At 36.1% G+C, this 19,156-nt stretch overlaps 1 protein-coding gene across 1 annotated transcript in view; it reads right to left on the bottom strand.

Annotated features, from left to right (window-relative positions):
• Window positions 1–19,156, bottom strand: part of Lama2 (laminin subunit alpha 2) — a 547,138-nt gene that overhangs the window by 131,592 nt on the left and 396,390 nt on the right. The window contains exons 30-32 of the mRNA XM_048354062.1: window positions 17,817–17,941; window positions 13,296–13,382; window positions 9,224–9,417 (exon numbers count right to left, since the gene is read on the bottom strand). Of these exons, the coding sequence (XP_048210019.1) occupies window positions 9,224–9,417; window positions 13,296–13,382; window positions 17,817–17,941 (406 nt within the window). The remainder of the gene's footprint in view (window positions 1–9,223; window positions 9,418–13,295; window positions 13,383–17,816; window positions 17,942–19,156) is intronic.

The raw sequence follows: 19,156 nt of genomic DNA, 5'->3' as shown, positions 1-19,156 counted from the left end.
TATATGGTCTACCAAGGGATGCAGACTACTATATTTATGGTGTGCATAGATCTGCATACACAGTTACAATTTATTTATTGCTAGTCCTGGGGCTTGGACTCAGGGCCTGAGCACTGTCCCTGGCTTCTTCTTTTTTTTTTTTTTCTTTTCTCAAGGCTGGCACTCTACCACTTAAGCCACAGCGCCACTTCTGGCCTTTCTGTATAGATGTGGTGCTGAGGAATTGAACGCAGGGCTTCATGTAAATGAGGCAAGCACTCTTGCCACTAGGCCATATTCCCAGCCCACAATTTATCTTTTCTTAGCCTTTATTTTTTTGAGACAGTTGCAATCACTATTTTCTATCCTATGAGTAAAGGGTATCAAAATTGTACATGTAAGACAAAAGGAAAATATGTCTATGGAAAATACTGAGATCAGAATCAGAATTGGATCATACCCCAAACTGGCAAGAATTCAATTAGTTCTCTAAATAGCACTCCCCTGAGTGGCTTAATGGAGAAAAAAAACCATTAACATAGCTTGTAAACAAAGAGAAACTGTACGGAGAGTGATTTTTTGATAGGATAGCAGTTAGAGGTGAGTTATCTTTTCCCTTCAGAGGGACTAAACTGCCCCAGCAGGGCTCTTAATAAATCAGCTGCTTGCAGGTGATGCCTTTAAGAGAAGAGCATCATCTTCAGGGCTGTGCAAGCTCCTGGCACTTCAAAAGTAAGTGAACAAGAGGCTGTGGAGAGAGAAGTGTGGAGCTAGAGCTGTGTTTGTTACCTTTCCATTCAGTAGCAAGGAGAAAGTAGACATTAAAAGGAAGGGAGCAAGTGTCAGCAGAACTGTGTACATTTATACATACAACTCTAAAATCTCCCAACCTGGGACACAGTTAAAAGCCAAACTGTCTCAATGCAGATTCAGACCAGCATGTAGGCCTCTGAACCAGAACTTGCGGCACTCACAGAGGACTAGCACATACTCTGATTTCTGATGTGGGAGATGGCTGAATTCTCTGGCTTCTGATTTTTTTCTTGACAAGCTTGTAGGTAACATGGATAACTGCTGTTCTGTGTGCCATGCTGGGACCAGCAGTCTGGGCATTGTCTGCGTACTTACTGATGTGCATAATCCTGGGTGTTACTCAGAGTATGCATTAACAAGTCTTTGAGAAAGATTCTAGGTACTGTATGCTGAGGAATGTTGGAAAAGTTCTGCTAGAGATCAGTTCTTCTCATCTCTGGCTGCATATTAGAATTATAAAACACAGATACATGGGCCTCAACCTCTCCTGAAACTCTGATTTGAAATGCAAGTATCAGATCACAGATGTCCAGGTGCCAGTGGATCACAACTGTAATCCTACATACTCAAGGGGCTGAGATCTGAGGATTGGTTTGAAGGCAGCCTGGGGAGGAAAGTCCTTAAGACTCCAACTAACCACCAGAAAACTGGAAATGATGTTGTGACTCAAAATGGTAGAGCAACCCCCCACCTCCCAAACCCCAAAAAGCTCAGGGACATCACCCAGGCCCTGAGTTCAAGCCCCAGGGATGACACAAAAAAATTTCAGATGATTCTGTCTTGTAGCAAAAGTTTAGAACCTTTTCAGCACATGAGAATCAGGGATATGCAATGTTAAAAGGGGGTAAGAACTGGGAGGAGATCCTTCTTCTTGCTGCCCTTCAACCTAGGGCACATTACATTCACCTCCTCTTAGCTCCCTGTATGCATTTTAAATGTTCAAATGAGACTTCCTCAGTGAAGACCCTGATGACTTGAAGTTATTTTTACCTGAACCCCTTATCAGTTATTCCCGCACACATTTGCATTATTATCTTTCTTTTTGTCCTTTCTTGATTAGCATACATTAATTACACTTTTTTTAAGCTCAGGGCCTTCGGTTCAAACCCTAGTACTATTGAAAGAAAGGAAGAAAGAAAGCAAGAGAGAGAGAGAGAAAGGAAGAAAGAGAAAGAAGAGAGAGAGAAGAGGAACAGAGAAAGGAGGCAGAGGAAAATGGAAGAGGAAGGAGAAAGATGGAAGATGGAAGAAGGAAAAGAAGGGGGAGGAGGATGGAGAGGAGGAGGGGGGAAGGAAGGAAGTGGAAGAGGAGGAGGAGAAACAGGAGGAGAAAGGAAGGAAGGAAAGGAAGAATGAAAGAACAGGGGCTGGGGAGATAGCCTAGTGGCAAGAGTGCCTGCCTCGGATACATGAGGCCCTAGGTTCGATTCCCCAGCACCACATATACAGAAAAAAAACGGCCAGAAGGGGCGCTGTGGCTCAAGTGGCGGAGTGCCAGCCTTGAGCGGGAAGAAGCCAGGGACAGTGCTCAGGCCCTGAGTCCAAGGCCCAGGACTGGCCAAAAAAAAAAAAAAAAAAAAAAAAAAAAGAAAGAACAGAAGAAAGAAAGAAGAGAAAGGGAAATAAGGAAGGAAGGAGGGAAGAAAGGAAGGAAGGGAAGGAGGAAGGGAGCGAGGGAGGGAGGGAATGTAGGGTGTTCTGATATCTACATCAAGATTTCATTGTTGAGTGTGTCCAGGAAAAAACTGGAATGGAGAGAAGGAGGATAAGAAAATAGGCACAAGCATCCCCAGGAAAGAAACAACATATCTAGATTATGGACCACATCAAGGTCATGCTCACTTCTGGGGTGGAGTTATATTTTGAAGAGATATTCCAAGGAAATTATTAGTAACTTGCCTTTAAATTTTTGTTGTTGTTTCAAGGTCTTGAATGGTGCTTGATAATAAGCTCTTTGTGTTATCTTTAAGTAGTTGTACAAAATAGTTGGCATTTAACAAAGCAGTTTATGATAAATATCACCCCTTTCCTTCTTCTCACCCATCTTTCCCCTCCCCACCCTCCCTCTCACTCTTGTTAATTTTGTAGGATGTATAGTACATTGACTTCTTGACTCTCTTCTCGCCCTCTTCTCTTCATTCATCTGCACCTTTCCCCTTGATCCCACCCATCCCTTATCTATTTCCAAGAAGGAATTAGATCATCTTATTGATAACACAGGTTTCAACTATTTACTAGAATGTCTTAGAAATATCCAGGGATCGTACCTACAGTTTTCTGAGTTTTCCCTTTATGCAAACATAACAAGCCAGTGTCCAGAAAGACTTACTGTGATGCACTGCAGAGTAAGTTGCTAAGCTAGAATGCCAAGAGGCATGGTGAATACTGGTTTGTTTTTCTCATTTCTTCTACCAATTCTCATCACATTTTTTGGTTTGTTTGGCTTCTCATCTTCAGTTGTTGAAATTAAAATGTACTTAGTTGCTCTTTCAAGCGCTCATTTGTTCCATTTTATTTGCTCTGTATCTAAAAGGTTATTATTACCCTATGCCTCATAGTTTCTGAATTTGCTTTCAGGGGAACAGATACAAGCAAACTTCGGTTAAATGCAAGGTAAGTTTTTTTTATAGTATGTTCCAAGTAAAATACTAACCTCTCTCTGACTGGGTCAGGAAGATGTATGTATACAGAGCCATGAGGATTTTGCCAAAATTTCAGTACAAGTCTAGCTTGAGCAATTATCAGGCTAAATATGTGGGAAACTGTGCCCTTTATGTAATGGTTTGCTATTTTATTCTGACACAAAGTATTTTAATTTTACTATAAGTTACTTTTATTTGCCCTCAAAAAGTGTGAAGTATCTGGCAGCAGATGGTGTATATAGAATGCAAATGGAAGTAGATTTTGTTTACTATGATAGAAAGATCTGAAGAGTGTATATTGATATGGAATATTCACATTGTATAAGCAATAGTTCTTTGATAAAGGTGCCATTCAAATTAACACCTATCTCATAATCAGGATTCCAAATGGCCTCCACAAACCACTCTCGTCAGACTCAGCAACACAGAGAAGGTTATAAAGTGAGATTCTGTCTGAAATACTGGAGTGCAAAAGCAAATATTTCAAGACTATGATTATATTTTACATGACTAAGTGTTTCTGAGGCTTTGCCTGTAAAAGTGTCAGGATAAATTTGTGTCTAATATTAACAAATGCAGTACTAAATTCAAATCGTTAGAGCTGGGCATGTGTAAGGGGCAAATCATGCAGCCAATATTACAGATCTTTCTGTTCGCAATTAGTACAAGAGATTGCATTTCCACCAGAGTCCCCCATGCATAATAATTACTAGCTTACTGTCACAAAAAATTCAAAGCTGTATGCACACTAAAGAAGCTGAAGCTGAACTGAGGATGTGGAGCAGTTTTGAAAAGGCCAAACCTCTTAACCAGATGTAGGTAAAGATAAATAAAATAAATTTTCTGCTCTGATCAATCAGCTAAGTATCAAGTATATCTTTTATCCAATCTAATGTCAAGTGAGTGTCATTGTTGTATTAGTTCATCCTTTGACCTGCTGTTTCTGAGATACCCTTTCCCTTCCCTGGTCGAATAGTTTTAACACAATAGTTTTTAAGAACTATTTTGAACAATAGTTTAAAAACATATGTAATCATTACCTTAGGTAACTGTAACCCCCCTTCCCATCACCTTTTTAATAAAGATAAATAAATAAATAAATTTCAAAAAAGTATATCTTTTACATATGTACATCTTAGAATGACAATGATAATATCATGGATATTGGATTTTGCATCTCTTTATTTCTCTTGATCCTTTAAAGAAAAAACTTTTAGATTACTGTACATATTGTGTTTATTAAAATGGACTCAGTTATTCTGGATGATTGGTAAATATATATGGAAAAGTTTGTTTCCGACTCACTGAGAAGGTTTCTTTTATACCTGTTACTTGTTACTACTACTACTACTATTAAGAAGAGGGGGAGAAGTAATAGTAGTAGTAATGGTAGTTGTAGTAGTACTAAGGTTTGGACTCAAGGCCTTACATCTGTTAGGCAAGCACACTACCACCTGAACCATACCTCCAGTCATTTTTGCTTTGCTGTGTTTTCAGATAAGGTCTTAGGCTTTGCCTGGGACTACCTCAGATGGCAATCTTTCTACCTCAGCCTGTCTAGTAACTGGAATGACAAGCCTATCCATCCATATCTAGCTTATGTAGGGTCTCCCTAACTTTTGCTTGGCTTATTTTGAACTGCAATCCTACACTATTTTCACTTGTTCTGGACTTACAGGTGTACACCACCATGCTTAGTCTCCGCTATATCTTTGACTGGAGAGGGGTGTTCTGTAGATTTTTCCTGAAACTGATCAACTCATCCATGTACCAGGTCATGAAGTATAAATATGCAGAATAATTAAACTAAACAAAATTACATTAAAAAATGTGAAAACAATTTTTCTATGGCTTCAGGAGAATATAGTTTTTCAAATACCAAATGGAAAATTTGAAATTTTGAAAGAGCTATAAACAACACAATCATAATAATAATAATGAAATAATTTTTACCTATTTAATATTTCTTGCATAGATTATGTTTTAGTTTCAGAACATCCTCTAAGATACAGAACTCTGTGAGGTAAGAATTACTAATATCCTCCTCACCTCTTTATTGTGCCATATTAGGACTTGAACCCTGTGCCTGAGCTTTGTCTTTTAGCATTTTTTTTCAGTTAAAGATGGCATTCCACCACTTGAGACAGAGCTGTACTTTTATCTTTTTGGTGGTTAATTAGAGATAAGAGTCTCATGGGCTTTCCTGCTGGGGCTGGCTTTGAAACATGATTCTCAGATTTCAGCCTCCTAAATTGGTAGGATTACAAGGTATGAGTCACTGGTTCCAGCAATATCTTCTAAGTGAGAAAAAATGTCAAAAATCAATATGTTTACATGTCTACAAATAAGGCATAAGAAAAACTTAAAGAAAACTGAAATGTAAGATGGTCATAAAAGTGGCCATCTGTGACTTAAAGAATCTAGCCTCAGAGTTAGTTATGAGAAACTGGAATTCAGTGTAAGGCAAGAAAATATTTCAAGAGAACTAATGAGATGCTCAATGAATGCCTTTGAAAACAACCATGATAATGACTATGGTTGAGATTTATTGAGCATCTAATACACGTAGATTCTTCACACACATGCATGTAGTGTTTTACTTCCTTTGTACAGATGATGAAATTTGATTTAGAAAAATTAGCTAATCTAATGTTACATATCTTGTTTGTAGTAAGCTAGAATTTATACCTTCTGTAACTCCCTCATAGGTTGAGGATACTGTCTGATTTGAGGAAGCCACAGAAAAAGAGAAGGTTGGATTATAAAACTTTGGCCTTTACCATGTGATTCTTTAAGAGAGAGAAAAATAAAACTTTTTGTAGTCTAGCCTGAATTAAAAATTAATGTAGAATTTAGGTGCATTTCAAATAAAGCTTGATTAAAAATAAAGTCAATAGTGACCATCCTTTTATTGTATATGGCATTTTAATTGTGCAATTCCTTAATCTAGGAGAACAGCTTTCCCAATGTGACATATGGACCACTGAGACTGATCCTTAATAGCCAGAAAAATTATCCAGAATCACAATGACAGTTGCTTTGCACATTGGTAGCATGGGTCATTGCTAACTAAATTAATGACAGGATAGCCAAGTATCTTTTACTAAAGAACCAAACAAAGAAAAAATATAAGGAAGCTGCTTTAACAGAAAAAGGAAAGTTGCATGCTGCCAGAATTTGAACACCCTTGGCTGAGGGCACTAGGAAACTCTTCATTGAGAATTTAAAAAAAATACAAATTTCTGATATGAGTCATATTAAATTGTGTATTCTAGAAAAGTAGCAAGAGAAAAACTAACTCTTGGGTAATTCATGCTCATAATCTAAATGCTAGTTTGTTCCTATCAATAAAATAAAAATCTTATTCTCTATAGTCAGTAGCATATTCAAATGCAACTTGACAGACATTTCTCTTACTGTGTATGTTTCCCTTGCCCTAGTCCAGTCCCTTCCAAACTCAAATTGTTGGGCCTCATAATATCCCACTGTGATCATAGATAATAAAAGAGGCCCAAGATCCAACGGGCCGGGTAAATGTATTCTTCAGCCCCCTGATCTAATTTAGCTTGAGGATATAGCAGTGTTGTGCATAGAGAACCGAGAATAGGTCAGAGTTTAGTCTTAACTCGTGCCTTACTCTGCTAGAGTCATTTCAAAACTAGTAGCAAAAACTGATTGATTGGAAAGAGTAGCATTTTCCCAAAGTGCAGAAGTTATCAAGATGCAAAAGGAAGAAAAGTCTTAAGATATTCCGTGCAATATTTCTTCATTTGAAGAGGGTAAGAGGAAACATTTATAGAATTGAGTGAAAGTCACTAAAACTGAAGGAGGGTAGCATAAGAAATATCTAGAAGTAGAATTACAAACTTTTCAGAAGAGAGGTTCAGGCAAGAAATTCTATATAAGAAAAATCTTTATAGTACTCCAGGCCCTAGCACCGGAAGTGAACACATAGATAGCAGATACAAATGAGCATTGAAAAGTTGGTGTAGGGGGGCTGGGGATATGGCCTAGTGGCAAGAGAGCTTGCCTCGTATACATGAGGCCCTGGGTTCGATTCCCCAGCACCACATATACAGAAAATGGCCAGAAGTGGCGCTGTGGCTCAAGTGGCAGAGTGCTAGCCTTGAGCAAAAGGAAGCCAGGGACAGTGCTCAGGCCCTGAGTCCAAGGCCCAGGACTGGCAAAAAAAAAAAAAAAGTTGGTGTAGGGGCTGGGAATATGGCCTAGTGGCAAGAGTGCTTGCCTCATATACATGAAGCCCTGGGTTCAATTGCCCAGCACCACAAATATAGAAAATGGCCAGAAAGGGCGCTGTGGCTCAAGTGGCAGAGTGCTAGCCTTGAGCAAAAAGAAGTCATAGACAGTGCTCAGTCCCTGAGTCCAAGCCCAGAACTGGCAAAAAAAAAAAAAAAAAAAAAAAGTTGGTGTAACTGTAAGAGGAGAATCAGCACATTTGTTACTATCACAGGTGTCATGTGAGAAACATCCACATTTGATTTAGGAATGAGTTTTCTTATAATAAAGGTATTGAAAGGGTAAACAAAGGAGAGATCATCAACAGAAAAATAATTTGAAGTTATTGTTGATAAACAGAATTCAATTTCCCTTTCAAGTACATGTTCAGCTGGGTGCTGGTAGCTATTCAGGAGCTCGAGCTCTTAGGACATGGTTTGAATCCATACAAGAAAGACCCTCTTAGTTTACCACTACAAAAGTCAGAAGTGAATTTGCCTTCAATTACTGTTATTTAACATTCTTGAAAATGCTGAACCATGTCTATATCAGTAGCATATGATAAGTTACACTTAATTTCTTTCTCCATCTACTTTAATATTCATAGATTTTCATTAAACATATTAAAACATATAGAAAAAATTATAAACCTTATCTTCCCCGATATACCCAATTTTAGAGTCATGGTATGTTTTAAGATTTATTCTTATCTTTCAAGGTAACTCATAAAGACAGCACAAACAAACATTCTAAGTCAAATACTGTAAAGATCTGAACACACACACAATGTTAAGGGCAAACATACTGGCATGCATAAATGTGATTAAATAGGTTAAGGATTGAAATAATGGGCATTGAAAGAAATTTCTTTATAGAAAGTGATACCATAGTTCAATTTTTCTCCAACTTTACAAATGACATAGTTTAGTTTGGAATAAGATCCCAGAATTATATTCAACTATTGATTTCAACGTGCTTTCACTATGGTTTCCCTGAGGCCATATGAGTTTCAAAAAGAGAGTAAAAAAAGGAGCAAACTGCTCTCTATTTATTGTATCTACGTGTAAAAATATTTAGAAACACTTGAACAAATACTTCCTAACTTTAAAGTTAGGAAGCGACATGCCCTGGGATTTCTGTGAAACTGGGAAAAGAAAAGTCTGTTCTTCAAGATTTAATGTGCTTGTCTAGCTGATTATGAATTGAGAAGGACTCTAAAAAAATAATACTTTCATCTTTCATGTGTCACAAAGCAGTGCCAAGTTTAGGTAAACCTGTAATCCCTGAGATGGATAAAAACCTAAAATAAAATTTGTCTCTGGAAGCTTTGTAGTATGTGGTCAATGGAGTGACTGACGTCGGCAGAGGGTATCCTCAGCTCGGCAGGATGGAGGCAAAACAGCAGGCCAGAGCAGGAGATGGGTAGACAGTGTGAGAAAGAACGAAGAGGAGCGGCAGCTACTGAACCCAGGAGCAAGTCGGTCTTCCTGACCAGAAGAAGGCAGAAATGGAAGATAGACCTCAAGAACGAAAGACCAAGTTAGTATACGTACAAACACACTCTGTGCCCTCGCGTGCATGCCAGTGCTCGCAGCCATCACACTTCCTTCCTGTGGATCCAGGGCGGCACGTGCAGAGTCCTGTGACGGGGTCACAGGGGACAGGCAGTGAGCCATATGGGTCACACTCACATTCTTGGCAAGAGCCTCCAGGGCTGCTAGGACTGCCGGCGTAGCCAGGGGCACACCTGGAGAGAAACAGTGACAGAGGGTTGGCAAGTCAGATTTCAAGAAAAATTGTGTGTGTGTGTGTGTGTGTGTGTGTGTGTGTGTGTGTGTGTGTGTGTGTGTGTGAGAGAGAGAGAGAGAGAGAGAGAGAGAGAGAGAGATTTTTATGCCATTCTTAATGAAGTAAGACTGATATGGAGAGTCTATAGAGGCTGGAGATGTAGCTGGTGGTAGGATACTTGGCTAACATATCCCAAGTCCTGAGTTCCATCCTAAATCAATGCATCCATCAATCAGTGATCACTAAACCTTTTCCCATAAGCAGTCACATAGTAAATATCACACTTTGTTTGCAAAGAAGCAAAACCAAGCTGATATGGCCAGAAAGAAAATTTCAAAGGTTTAGTTGTAGTTGATGTTTTTCTTTTTTTGCCAGTCCCGGGCCTTGGACTCAGGGCCTGAGCACTGTCCCTGGCTTCTTTTTGCTCTAGGCAACCACTTGAGCCACAGCGCCACGTCTGGCCATTTTCTGTATATGTGGTGCTGGGGAATCAAACCCAGGCCTTCATGTATGGGAGGCAAACACTCTTGCCACTAGGTCATATTCCCAGCCCTGGTTGTAGTTGATGGAATTCAAAATTTCATCCTACAGTATCTGAGTAGCAATTGATCTTAGAGATCAAAATATCCTAATAATATAATATATTAATTGTACTAGTGAGGAACAAGAGGCAAGTTAAATGGCAACAAGTTGCTCAGATTTTTTATTTAATTGTACTGTAATATCTTCTATTACATCTTCCTTAGGTTGTGTTTTTCATTTTTTGTCTAGAAAATAGGTCTATGTTATTAAGTAGGATATTGACAAACTAGAAAGGAAATTTTAGAAATCAGAAAGGAAATATGATTGGATTAACCCCAAATTCAATCCATCTACTAGCTCTTCCATGCATTCATTCACAGAAGTACGTACTGCTATGGGTCATAATATTGGACATTTGCTAACTACAGGATTGTAGCAAGGCCATAACTTTCTGCTTTACCCAGGATAATCCTACATTACCTACTGCTCTGACTTATTTATTAAAATATTTCCTGTCTGTAGTTAGAGAGCCCATGATTGGATAATAAGTGATAAATATGATCAACATAAAGACAGTCAATATATAGATTATTTATTTTACAAGTAACTATGAGTAGAAGTAGAGAATTTATAAGAGGTTGGAGGCAAATGTTTAAAAACTACTTAGATGATACAAGAACATCTTTAGCAGTCTGGGATCATACAGATTTGCATGTCTGTTTATGAAAGTTAATTTATCCTGTGCTAGTTGGAAAACACAGAACACAATGAAACTATCTGTGACATTAGGACTTTATACATCTCTATATTCGATTGCTATTTTCTTTCTATGATATAATTACAAATGTTCAATGGAAGTATTAAATACATCTACTTAAATTGTTTCTTACCCTTTGGAGGTGAAATAATTATATTCAAAGCAGGCTCTGATTGATTAAATCTTCAATGGACTTATTACAGGAATAATGGAGATAAAGTATGGGGAGGGGTTTCCACTTTAAGGGACCATAAAACGACTTAAGCAGTTTTAGACCTGAGCTGACTTTAGGCAGGTCAGAAGGTGATGTAAATGAGTTAAGAAGCTCTCACATGTGGAACAAATTTATCTGGAAGGTTACAATGAAAATTTAACTAAGACCTTTGGTTCAATTTAGCTGAATAAAAGCAATTGTTCAAGGAAATATAAGGTGATCATTTAAGTGTTAGAGATGATAAATGCAAAGCTATAACAACAAGTGAGAACTACAAAAGCTGTTGAAACCAATTCACTCTGATAGTGTATGAACTGTCAACTCTTATTGATTAAACATTAATGGATACCTAAAAATGGATTTCTATAATCATTCCACTGCAAGACAATGAGTGTCATCTTAGTATGGCGTTCTAGTCTATTCTATACACATGCTTTTGTAGATAGTTTAATTCCAATTTATAAATGTAGCTACATTATAAATCATTTTTCAAGTTATTATACATAGTACTGCTGGTGTCTAAGATGCTTCCAATAGCTATTATACTATTGTTTGCAAGAGCATGAAATAAATATTAGCCTAAACCTGAATGCCCAAACATGCTGGTAAACATAAAACATATATTTTTATAATCTATAATCTATTTCCAGATGATGTATGCATCTGTGAAACAAATTAAAACATTCTTGGATTTTATGTTGAATATTTTTATTTCATATTGTGGATTTTAGGTTTTATACTGTAGATGTGTATTATGGTTTCTATTGTATCTTGTTAGTTTTCATATTGTGAGCATTTAAGTACAATAGCTTTTCTTGGCACAGAAAATTAAGGTACCATTATACACATGCAAGAGCCTGATATTTTGTTTTAAAGTTACTACATACAGATTTCTGCCTGAAAATAGATTGTATAAACCTACAGAAATTTCTTCTGAATTTTCAAAACTTATATCTAACCACTTAACTTCATGTTATCATTGCCCATATAATCAGTGTTGCTTATGTTTCAGAAAATCCTGAATTTGTGATAATAAATATTATGCTAGTTTACTTTTTCAAAAAAGATTTATAATTCAGAAATCCTAAAACAACCCAGCAAAGGAGTAGGTAAAGCAGGGCATGGAAAAGAAAGAATATAAAATAAATACATAAATCAAAATAAAGGTATGAACTCAGGTGCTTTTTCAGGCTCAACCTGATTACACTCAAACTGCTGGAGAATAAATAAAATCTCAATGTCTGTTCTGCTTTGAGGCATGGGAGATGGAGTTTGGTACCACTGCACTCATTAGTCATTGCCTATGGGCCACCAGAGGAAGGCAGAGTAAACCCTGTTTGTTCTGTCTGTTGGCAAAAGGACTTCTATGTAAGTACATAGGGAAGCCACCAACAATGTCCTATACATACTCTGCTGTCATGACATCATCATGGCCCTCAACTAAGTTGGTGGAACTAAGTCCATGGATTTCTAGAAAATTTTTGTATGGTCATCAATCATGATAATATTATCATATATATATATGCATACATGATATATACCATGTTAATGGTGAATGTTATTCTATGTGATGTTGGAGATATTGAAAGTGGCAGTGGCAAGTTTGGATATCTAGGTCCAGGATCTTACAGAAAATATATATCCAGAAGGTGCAAATATAACCTGGCTGCATAGTCAGTCCAGAATCAGATTCCTCAGATTACCATTTATATTGTAAATAGGGCTCAACTGAATAAGAATACACTTACCTTATCAGATTTTACCATTTATGACTACAAAGGAAGCCTTTGAATATCATGGTGTGCCTGTCAACAATGAGAGCTAAATAGCAAGCTCTTTATTGTTTGGGAAGTACTAACTAATTAAAAATTCTTGAGGTCATTTCTGAGTTGTGTTTTCTCCCTGTTGGGTAGTTCTATTGTACAAAGGTGACAGGTGGCCAGTTACTGCTACACTGCATTTTATATTGAGTTAGCATAACAATACAGGGCCTATGTCTTATCATTGTTAACTATGGATAATTTTTTGAAAATTGTGAAATATTTCTTCTTAGAAATTTATACACACACACATATATATATATATTACAAGCTCACTTACATATATGGATAGCTATGCCCCAACATAAATAAGATAATTACAAAATAATTTCGATTTTTCAAGAAAGTCTGAAGACAACATGAAAGTCAACAAATTTCTTTGGGAGCAAGAATAAATATGTAAATATAGTTTTGAAGGTATCTGATTCAAGCTTCTGGAGAATAGAAGCAATGAAATTATTAAATACTATCTTTCTATTGTGGCCCTTTACTATATGGCATCTATGTGTGATGATAGCTATTACCTTTCACAGTACTGCCCTTCATATCCCCGGGGACAAGCAGTGCACCGGTAATCATCAAGGCCTTCCATGATGCACGACGGGCTGAAGCTTGAATCAGAAAAAGAAAAGAAAGGAAAAAAAGTCTTTTATCTCATTTACTTGATAAATTCCAGTACTCCTATTAAATATGCAGGACTTAACTTTAGAGAGATCACAAATGTCTTATATATAGTTATTGATGAAGTTCTTAAAGGGGTAAGATATGATAAAATACTAAAAAATGGTGTCTATAAATATTGGTTAGTTATTGGGAGGTTAGTACACATCATGTTAAATAGGCTAATATCTTTCAGAATTTTAATAATTAGACATGAGCCATAAAAGTACTAGACACATACTTTATCTGTAAATGCCTCTGGTACTACAATCAATGACATCATTGATTTATCCTATCCAATACCACCTCTGCCTCTTGGAAGGTGCTTTGCTGTCACCATACTTAGTTATCAGAGTTTGCTAACTTTACCTGTCTCCTTCTTTCTCATTTGTGGTACACTATATCCTGAACTTTGCTGTCTGCCAAGCATGAGCTTGGCTCTGGATTGGAGCATGTGCTATTCCTAGGCTGGACTGTTTTCCTGCAGATATCCAAAATGGCTTGCCCCAGTTTCCATCTGCACAGCCTCCTTTATTCTTTGAGATCACTGACTACTTTATCAAAAGGTGCGGTTACATTACATACCTATTATTGTCATACAAACAAAAAAGTCAGCTATGAAAGAGCAGGAAACTCAGACTGCTCTGTTAGGTTACATATTCTCAGTGTGAAGAGCCAGGCTTGACATTGAGTTGGACCCACATTAAATATTTGTTGAATAAAAAATAATATAAAATACTCTATCTTTAAGGAACCTACAATTCTCTATAAATCAGATAGAGGGATACAAATATAGGACAGGGCATAGATGCTTTGTCTTTTATTTAGTGTGCTGAGATGGAATAGTTTTTATTAGTAAATTATGTTCAATTTCTGAAAGATTAGTAGATTGAAATAAAGATTGTCAGTATACAAAAAGAAGAAAAGTTATGTTACAGCTATTAAAAAAAACTGGTGGCAAGACTGTCCTTAGCTAATAATTGGCCTTTAAAATGGGCCATTAAGGAATGGATTTAATTTCTCCAGTGTCTGTCTCAGAGAATTTGTAGAACAAAGATTTTCTTTCTAGAATATTTATTATAAAAAAGAAACTCCAAACCTGATATCATGGAGCAAGGGGTAGAGGGAATTGAAACCAAACTGTAGTCAGATTATGTTAGGTTTCTAATGTCCTGTTTGAAAAAAAAGGTTTGATTTTTCTGTGTGAATGTATCCAGTTCAACCAGTTCCAAGATTACTACAGTTGTTTTGAGATAAGATGATGGGTAATTCAACCAATGCTCTGGAAATAGATCACCAATCCCTATAGCTTTCCCATTCTTTATTTCTCACAAGTTACATAAAGTGATGTCATTAAATGAAATTATTCAGTCTCCTCCATCTTAGAATCCACTTTTATAAACTACAGTGAAATTCTTTTTACTTTGCTCTATATGGTTTTCCTGCCTTTCACCTTTTAATACATTCTGCCACATAGAGAACCCTTTTAGATGGTCTCGTATGGTCCATTCTTTAGGTAAGATCATTAGATGATGAAACCAGTAAGTGGCTTTTGATTAAATTTTTGAAAAACTGAGATAATAAAGCTGCATAAATAGGATATATATAGACATATATACATGTGTATACAACATACACAAACACACATATATATATATATAAAACTCTCACATTTCTTTATCCATATGCTAGCATTTTTAGCACTAATTAACAATATTAAGAAACATTGATTATAGTGGTTATAATCAATAAAGTGATTATCACCGAATTAGTCACTGTACTTTATACTCAGATATTTTCAAGGTTGCTTGCATTAAATTATACTTGAATTACACAATTCAAATATGAAACATAAATGAGAGTGCATCTGTTTTTATTGCTGCTACTAACCAACCATGTTAATATTATTTTTGCTTTTTGGTTTTATTTATTTTTATTTGTTTCACGTTAATATTCTTTACATTTTTTAAAACGGTCAACTCAAACTCTTGCAGCCTCATGTCTGCTTCCACTGCTGATTGTAACTTCACCAGTGACCCTCCTTGTTAATTGCCTCCATATTTATTGAGTCTCCCCAGAGACAGCAGCATTGGGTGCTTGTTGACTATTGCTCTTCTTTCCCTGGGTGCTTATTGACTATTGCCCTTCTTTCCAGTTTGCTCTGTCTGATCTCTTCATGTTTTTCTGGGCTTTCAACAAAGGAAGTGCTGACTTGCCTTCTTTCCATGTGCTCCCTTTGTGTTACATTAGTCTGGGAAATCTTACCTGACGTTAATTCATTTGTTAACATAATGTTTCCCCTTCATCTGCTTCTTCAATTTTGAGATTTTCATTTCCTATGGTCATTTGCATATTTCCATCCAGGTATACCTTTCATATCAATTTGAACCTATTTGAATCATAAATTACTTTTCTTTTGCAGCATCTCCCTCCTGATCTCCATTGTTCTGATTATTGCTCCATCATTTGGAGAAGTAATCTGGCTATAAACCTCAACTCTCAATTGCAGCATTTGCTTGCACCTCTTTCATCTAATTAGTGATCATTTGTGTAGAGTTGTATTTGACAACATCCTTACATTCAGCCCCATGCTCCACTTGCATTACTATTACCTATCTTTAGGTTCTAATTATCTGTCTCCTTGTATAGTGCAATAGTTTATTTTTAATTGGTCTCATTGCTTTTCTTCTCTGTCTGTTTCAATTCATCATACCCAATTCTATTATAATAGTCTTCTCAAAATGTGGTTCTGATCATATTAACCTCTTTTTTCAAGAATAGTTAAAAATGTGCAGCTTCTTATTATATGGAAAATTAAATAGCAATTTCTTAGACTGGTACTCAAGGAGTTTTAGCAATATGGACTTCATTCTTCCATTCATTTTCATCAGTAATTACAAAATTCTATCTAAATTCCATTCTCTAGACTCTATTACTTACTAGCCTTTGAACATCTCTGAACTTCTAAACTTTTAATGTCATAATTTCCTACTGTCTTCACTTGTAAAAATACTTAATCTGTCATTGATGATCTTTTATATATGCTACTATTGCTTTTAAAATGTGCGTGAAGTTTGCAAGATTTAAAGTTTGCCTTTCAATTCTCTTTACATTTTATAGGGGATTTCTCTACCAAATGGCAGAATTTTCTCTTTTATCCTTGTAAATTTTGTTGTACTCTACCCAACAGTGAACTATTCATTAACTATTGATTTTTTGATTAAATAGTTTACACTTTAATAAACAATGAAATACACAATTTTCTTATTTAAATATGGGCATTAGAGTTAGATGGGGGGGAAGAAATATGAAAATATTAAATTTCCCTTATCTACAATTTGGTACTTGGGTAAATGATAAAATCATGTAAAATATCCTCATCGATATTCTGACTCCCCAAAAGATTTGTAATTCTGCCCAAAGGAAAAAGGAGTTTGCAGAGAAGACAATTTATGCACAAATGTGTTCAGAATAGGTACAAAGCTAAAGCTGAAGACACAAAGTGAATAGGCACAGAGGAAGAGGTCACTATATCTGTAATGTTTTGTGGCTTTTTTATGTTTGGGAAAAGATGTCCAGCATTCTGACTCTATATTCACTGCTATTCCTTCATTTTATAGGCAAATTCATAGAGGAAAATGACTTTACTATGCAGAGATTGAAGTCAATAAATCACTTCACGGAAAGTATAGACTGTCTTCGCAAAAAGGTAAATGAATACACCTAGGGTTTTCATCAATATATAAACCCATGCAGACAGCTGCATGGAAATAAGATATTCCAGCATTCACTTTCCCTTCTGGCTGTGTTTCCATGGTACCAAGCTCAGACCATCTCAATAGAAAGGGGTTGTAATTCTGGCAGATACTTTTTAAAAAAACATTTAGAGCCTAACAATAAGTCATTCTGCTTTCTTTCGGCTATTTTTCCTTTGTTTCCTTGATAATTATTTTTCAATCTTACATCTAATATAGAAAATGAATAGAAACAGACATAAAAATGATATAGTATGAACATGAACAATCTTTCATAGGTGACTCTATGGCAGAACTATACACAAACAGTAGACCTATACATTTATAAAACCATGTGTACTTGTAGTCATACAATGTTTTATAAATAGATCTCCTACATTAATATTGATACATTTTAATCAATAAGTATTATTTACTCAGAACAGTGTTTTAAAACACAAATATATATGAATTTATATATGTGTATATATATGTATATATATTTGTCATGTTTTTATATTATTAAAAATTCTCTATCTTAAGTTGAGAATGTTTTTGCTTACATGGTAAAAGAAATAAATTGTAGACAGGCCATGTGCTAGACAGATTGCATTACTGAGTGGGAAATATGGTTACACGTCTCAATCTTACTTGTTGCTGGAAGAAATCAGAGGGCAAGCACATTGCTGACAGTCACTTGGCAATCCCTTGACAATCCCATAATAGCCAAGAGCACATCGCTCACAGAAATCTCCAGTCGTGTGATGTTGACAATTCTGCAAAGGGGATGGGAGACAGATTCCCTTTCAGTTAGTCAGAGTCAGAATGCAGTGGATAAGAAAGCTTCTTACCTGTGCGTTTGTGTCTACAAATATGCACACACACTAAGTCAGATTTTGATATAAATATTTTCAAAGAAACTTCATTTGAGAAACTAATACTTTGTTGGTGTTCCTCTAGTGACCATCAGAGCTTCTGTGTTCTTTTCCTTGCATCAATTCCTGTGTATATTTTTCTTTTATTCAAAATTGGACATAGAATTTAAAGACTTCTCTAAAATGTATTCTGTTATCTGGCTATTTATGCTTCTTTTCTCCCAAAAGTTTAACTCTGCTATGTATTACCGAAACCTGCAAAAATACTAGGACCTTGGTCCATGACTATCTGTGGTATTCTAACCCAAACCAATGTGCATAGGACAAATGTTTTAAGAGACAACAAGAGCATTAATAGTGTTATTTACCTATCTGAGTGCAGGTTGCTTATGCCTATAATCCTAGCTATTCAGAAGGTTAGTATGTGAAGATTGTGGTTCGAAGACAACCCAGGTAGGAAAGGCCATGAGACTCTTATCTTCAATTAACCACCAGAAAACAAGACATGGTACTGTGTGAGAGTAAAATCTCAGAGAGACAGCACCCAAACCCTGAGATCAAGCCACATGACAATGATAACAACAACAACATCAACAATAATTAATAATATCATGTATCTATTTCTTGCCCAAAGTTAGTGGTTCTTTACTGAAGGTCAATTCTGAAACTAGCCTTATCAGTTCATTGTATTTTTCATGCTTATATAATAAAGGATATTGGATATGATAGGCTTTATGACATTTTCCTAAGGAAGGAAGAACATCTTACAGGAATGTATAAATAGTTTGTAGATAAGATTCTTTTATAGTAGAATTATATTTAATACAGAGCAATCATTGAAACAATCCTTTATATCTTAGAAAGCTACCTATAGACACCGAATGAAATCAGGAGAATAAAGGTAAAATGATACCTTGTCCCCTGGAATTTACTTCTACCTTTGCATTTTTTTAAATTGAAAAATAATAAAAACTGCAACAAAAATACCCCTTCAATATTGAAAGGTGTTTAGTGACAATATGAACAGATGTGATGGCCTATACCAAGAACCAGTATTTGTGTGTAACCTCACCTACCTCAAAGGTCCTAAAGGGACATCATAAGTTTGAGGTCAGC

Source organism: Perognathus longimembris, chromosome 9 (assembly GCF_023159225.1).
Source record: "Perognathus longimembris pacificus isolate PPM17 chromosome 9, ASM2315922v1, whole genome shotgun sequence".
NCBI classification, from domain to species: Eukaryota; Metazoa; Chordata; class Mammalia; order Rodentia; family Heteromyidae; genus Perognathus; species Perognathus longimembris.
The sequence above is the reverse complement of the archived record's forward strand: the minus strand, read 5'-3'. Positions and strand labels throughout refer to the sequence as shown.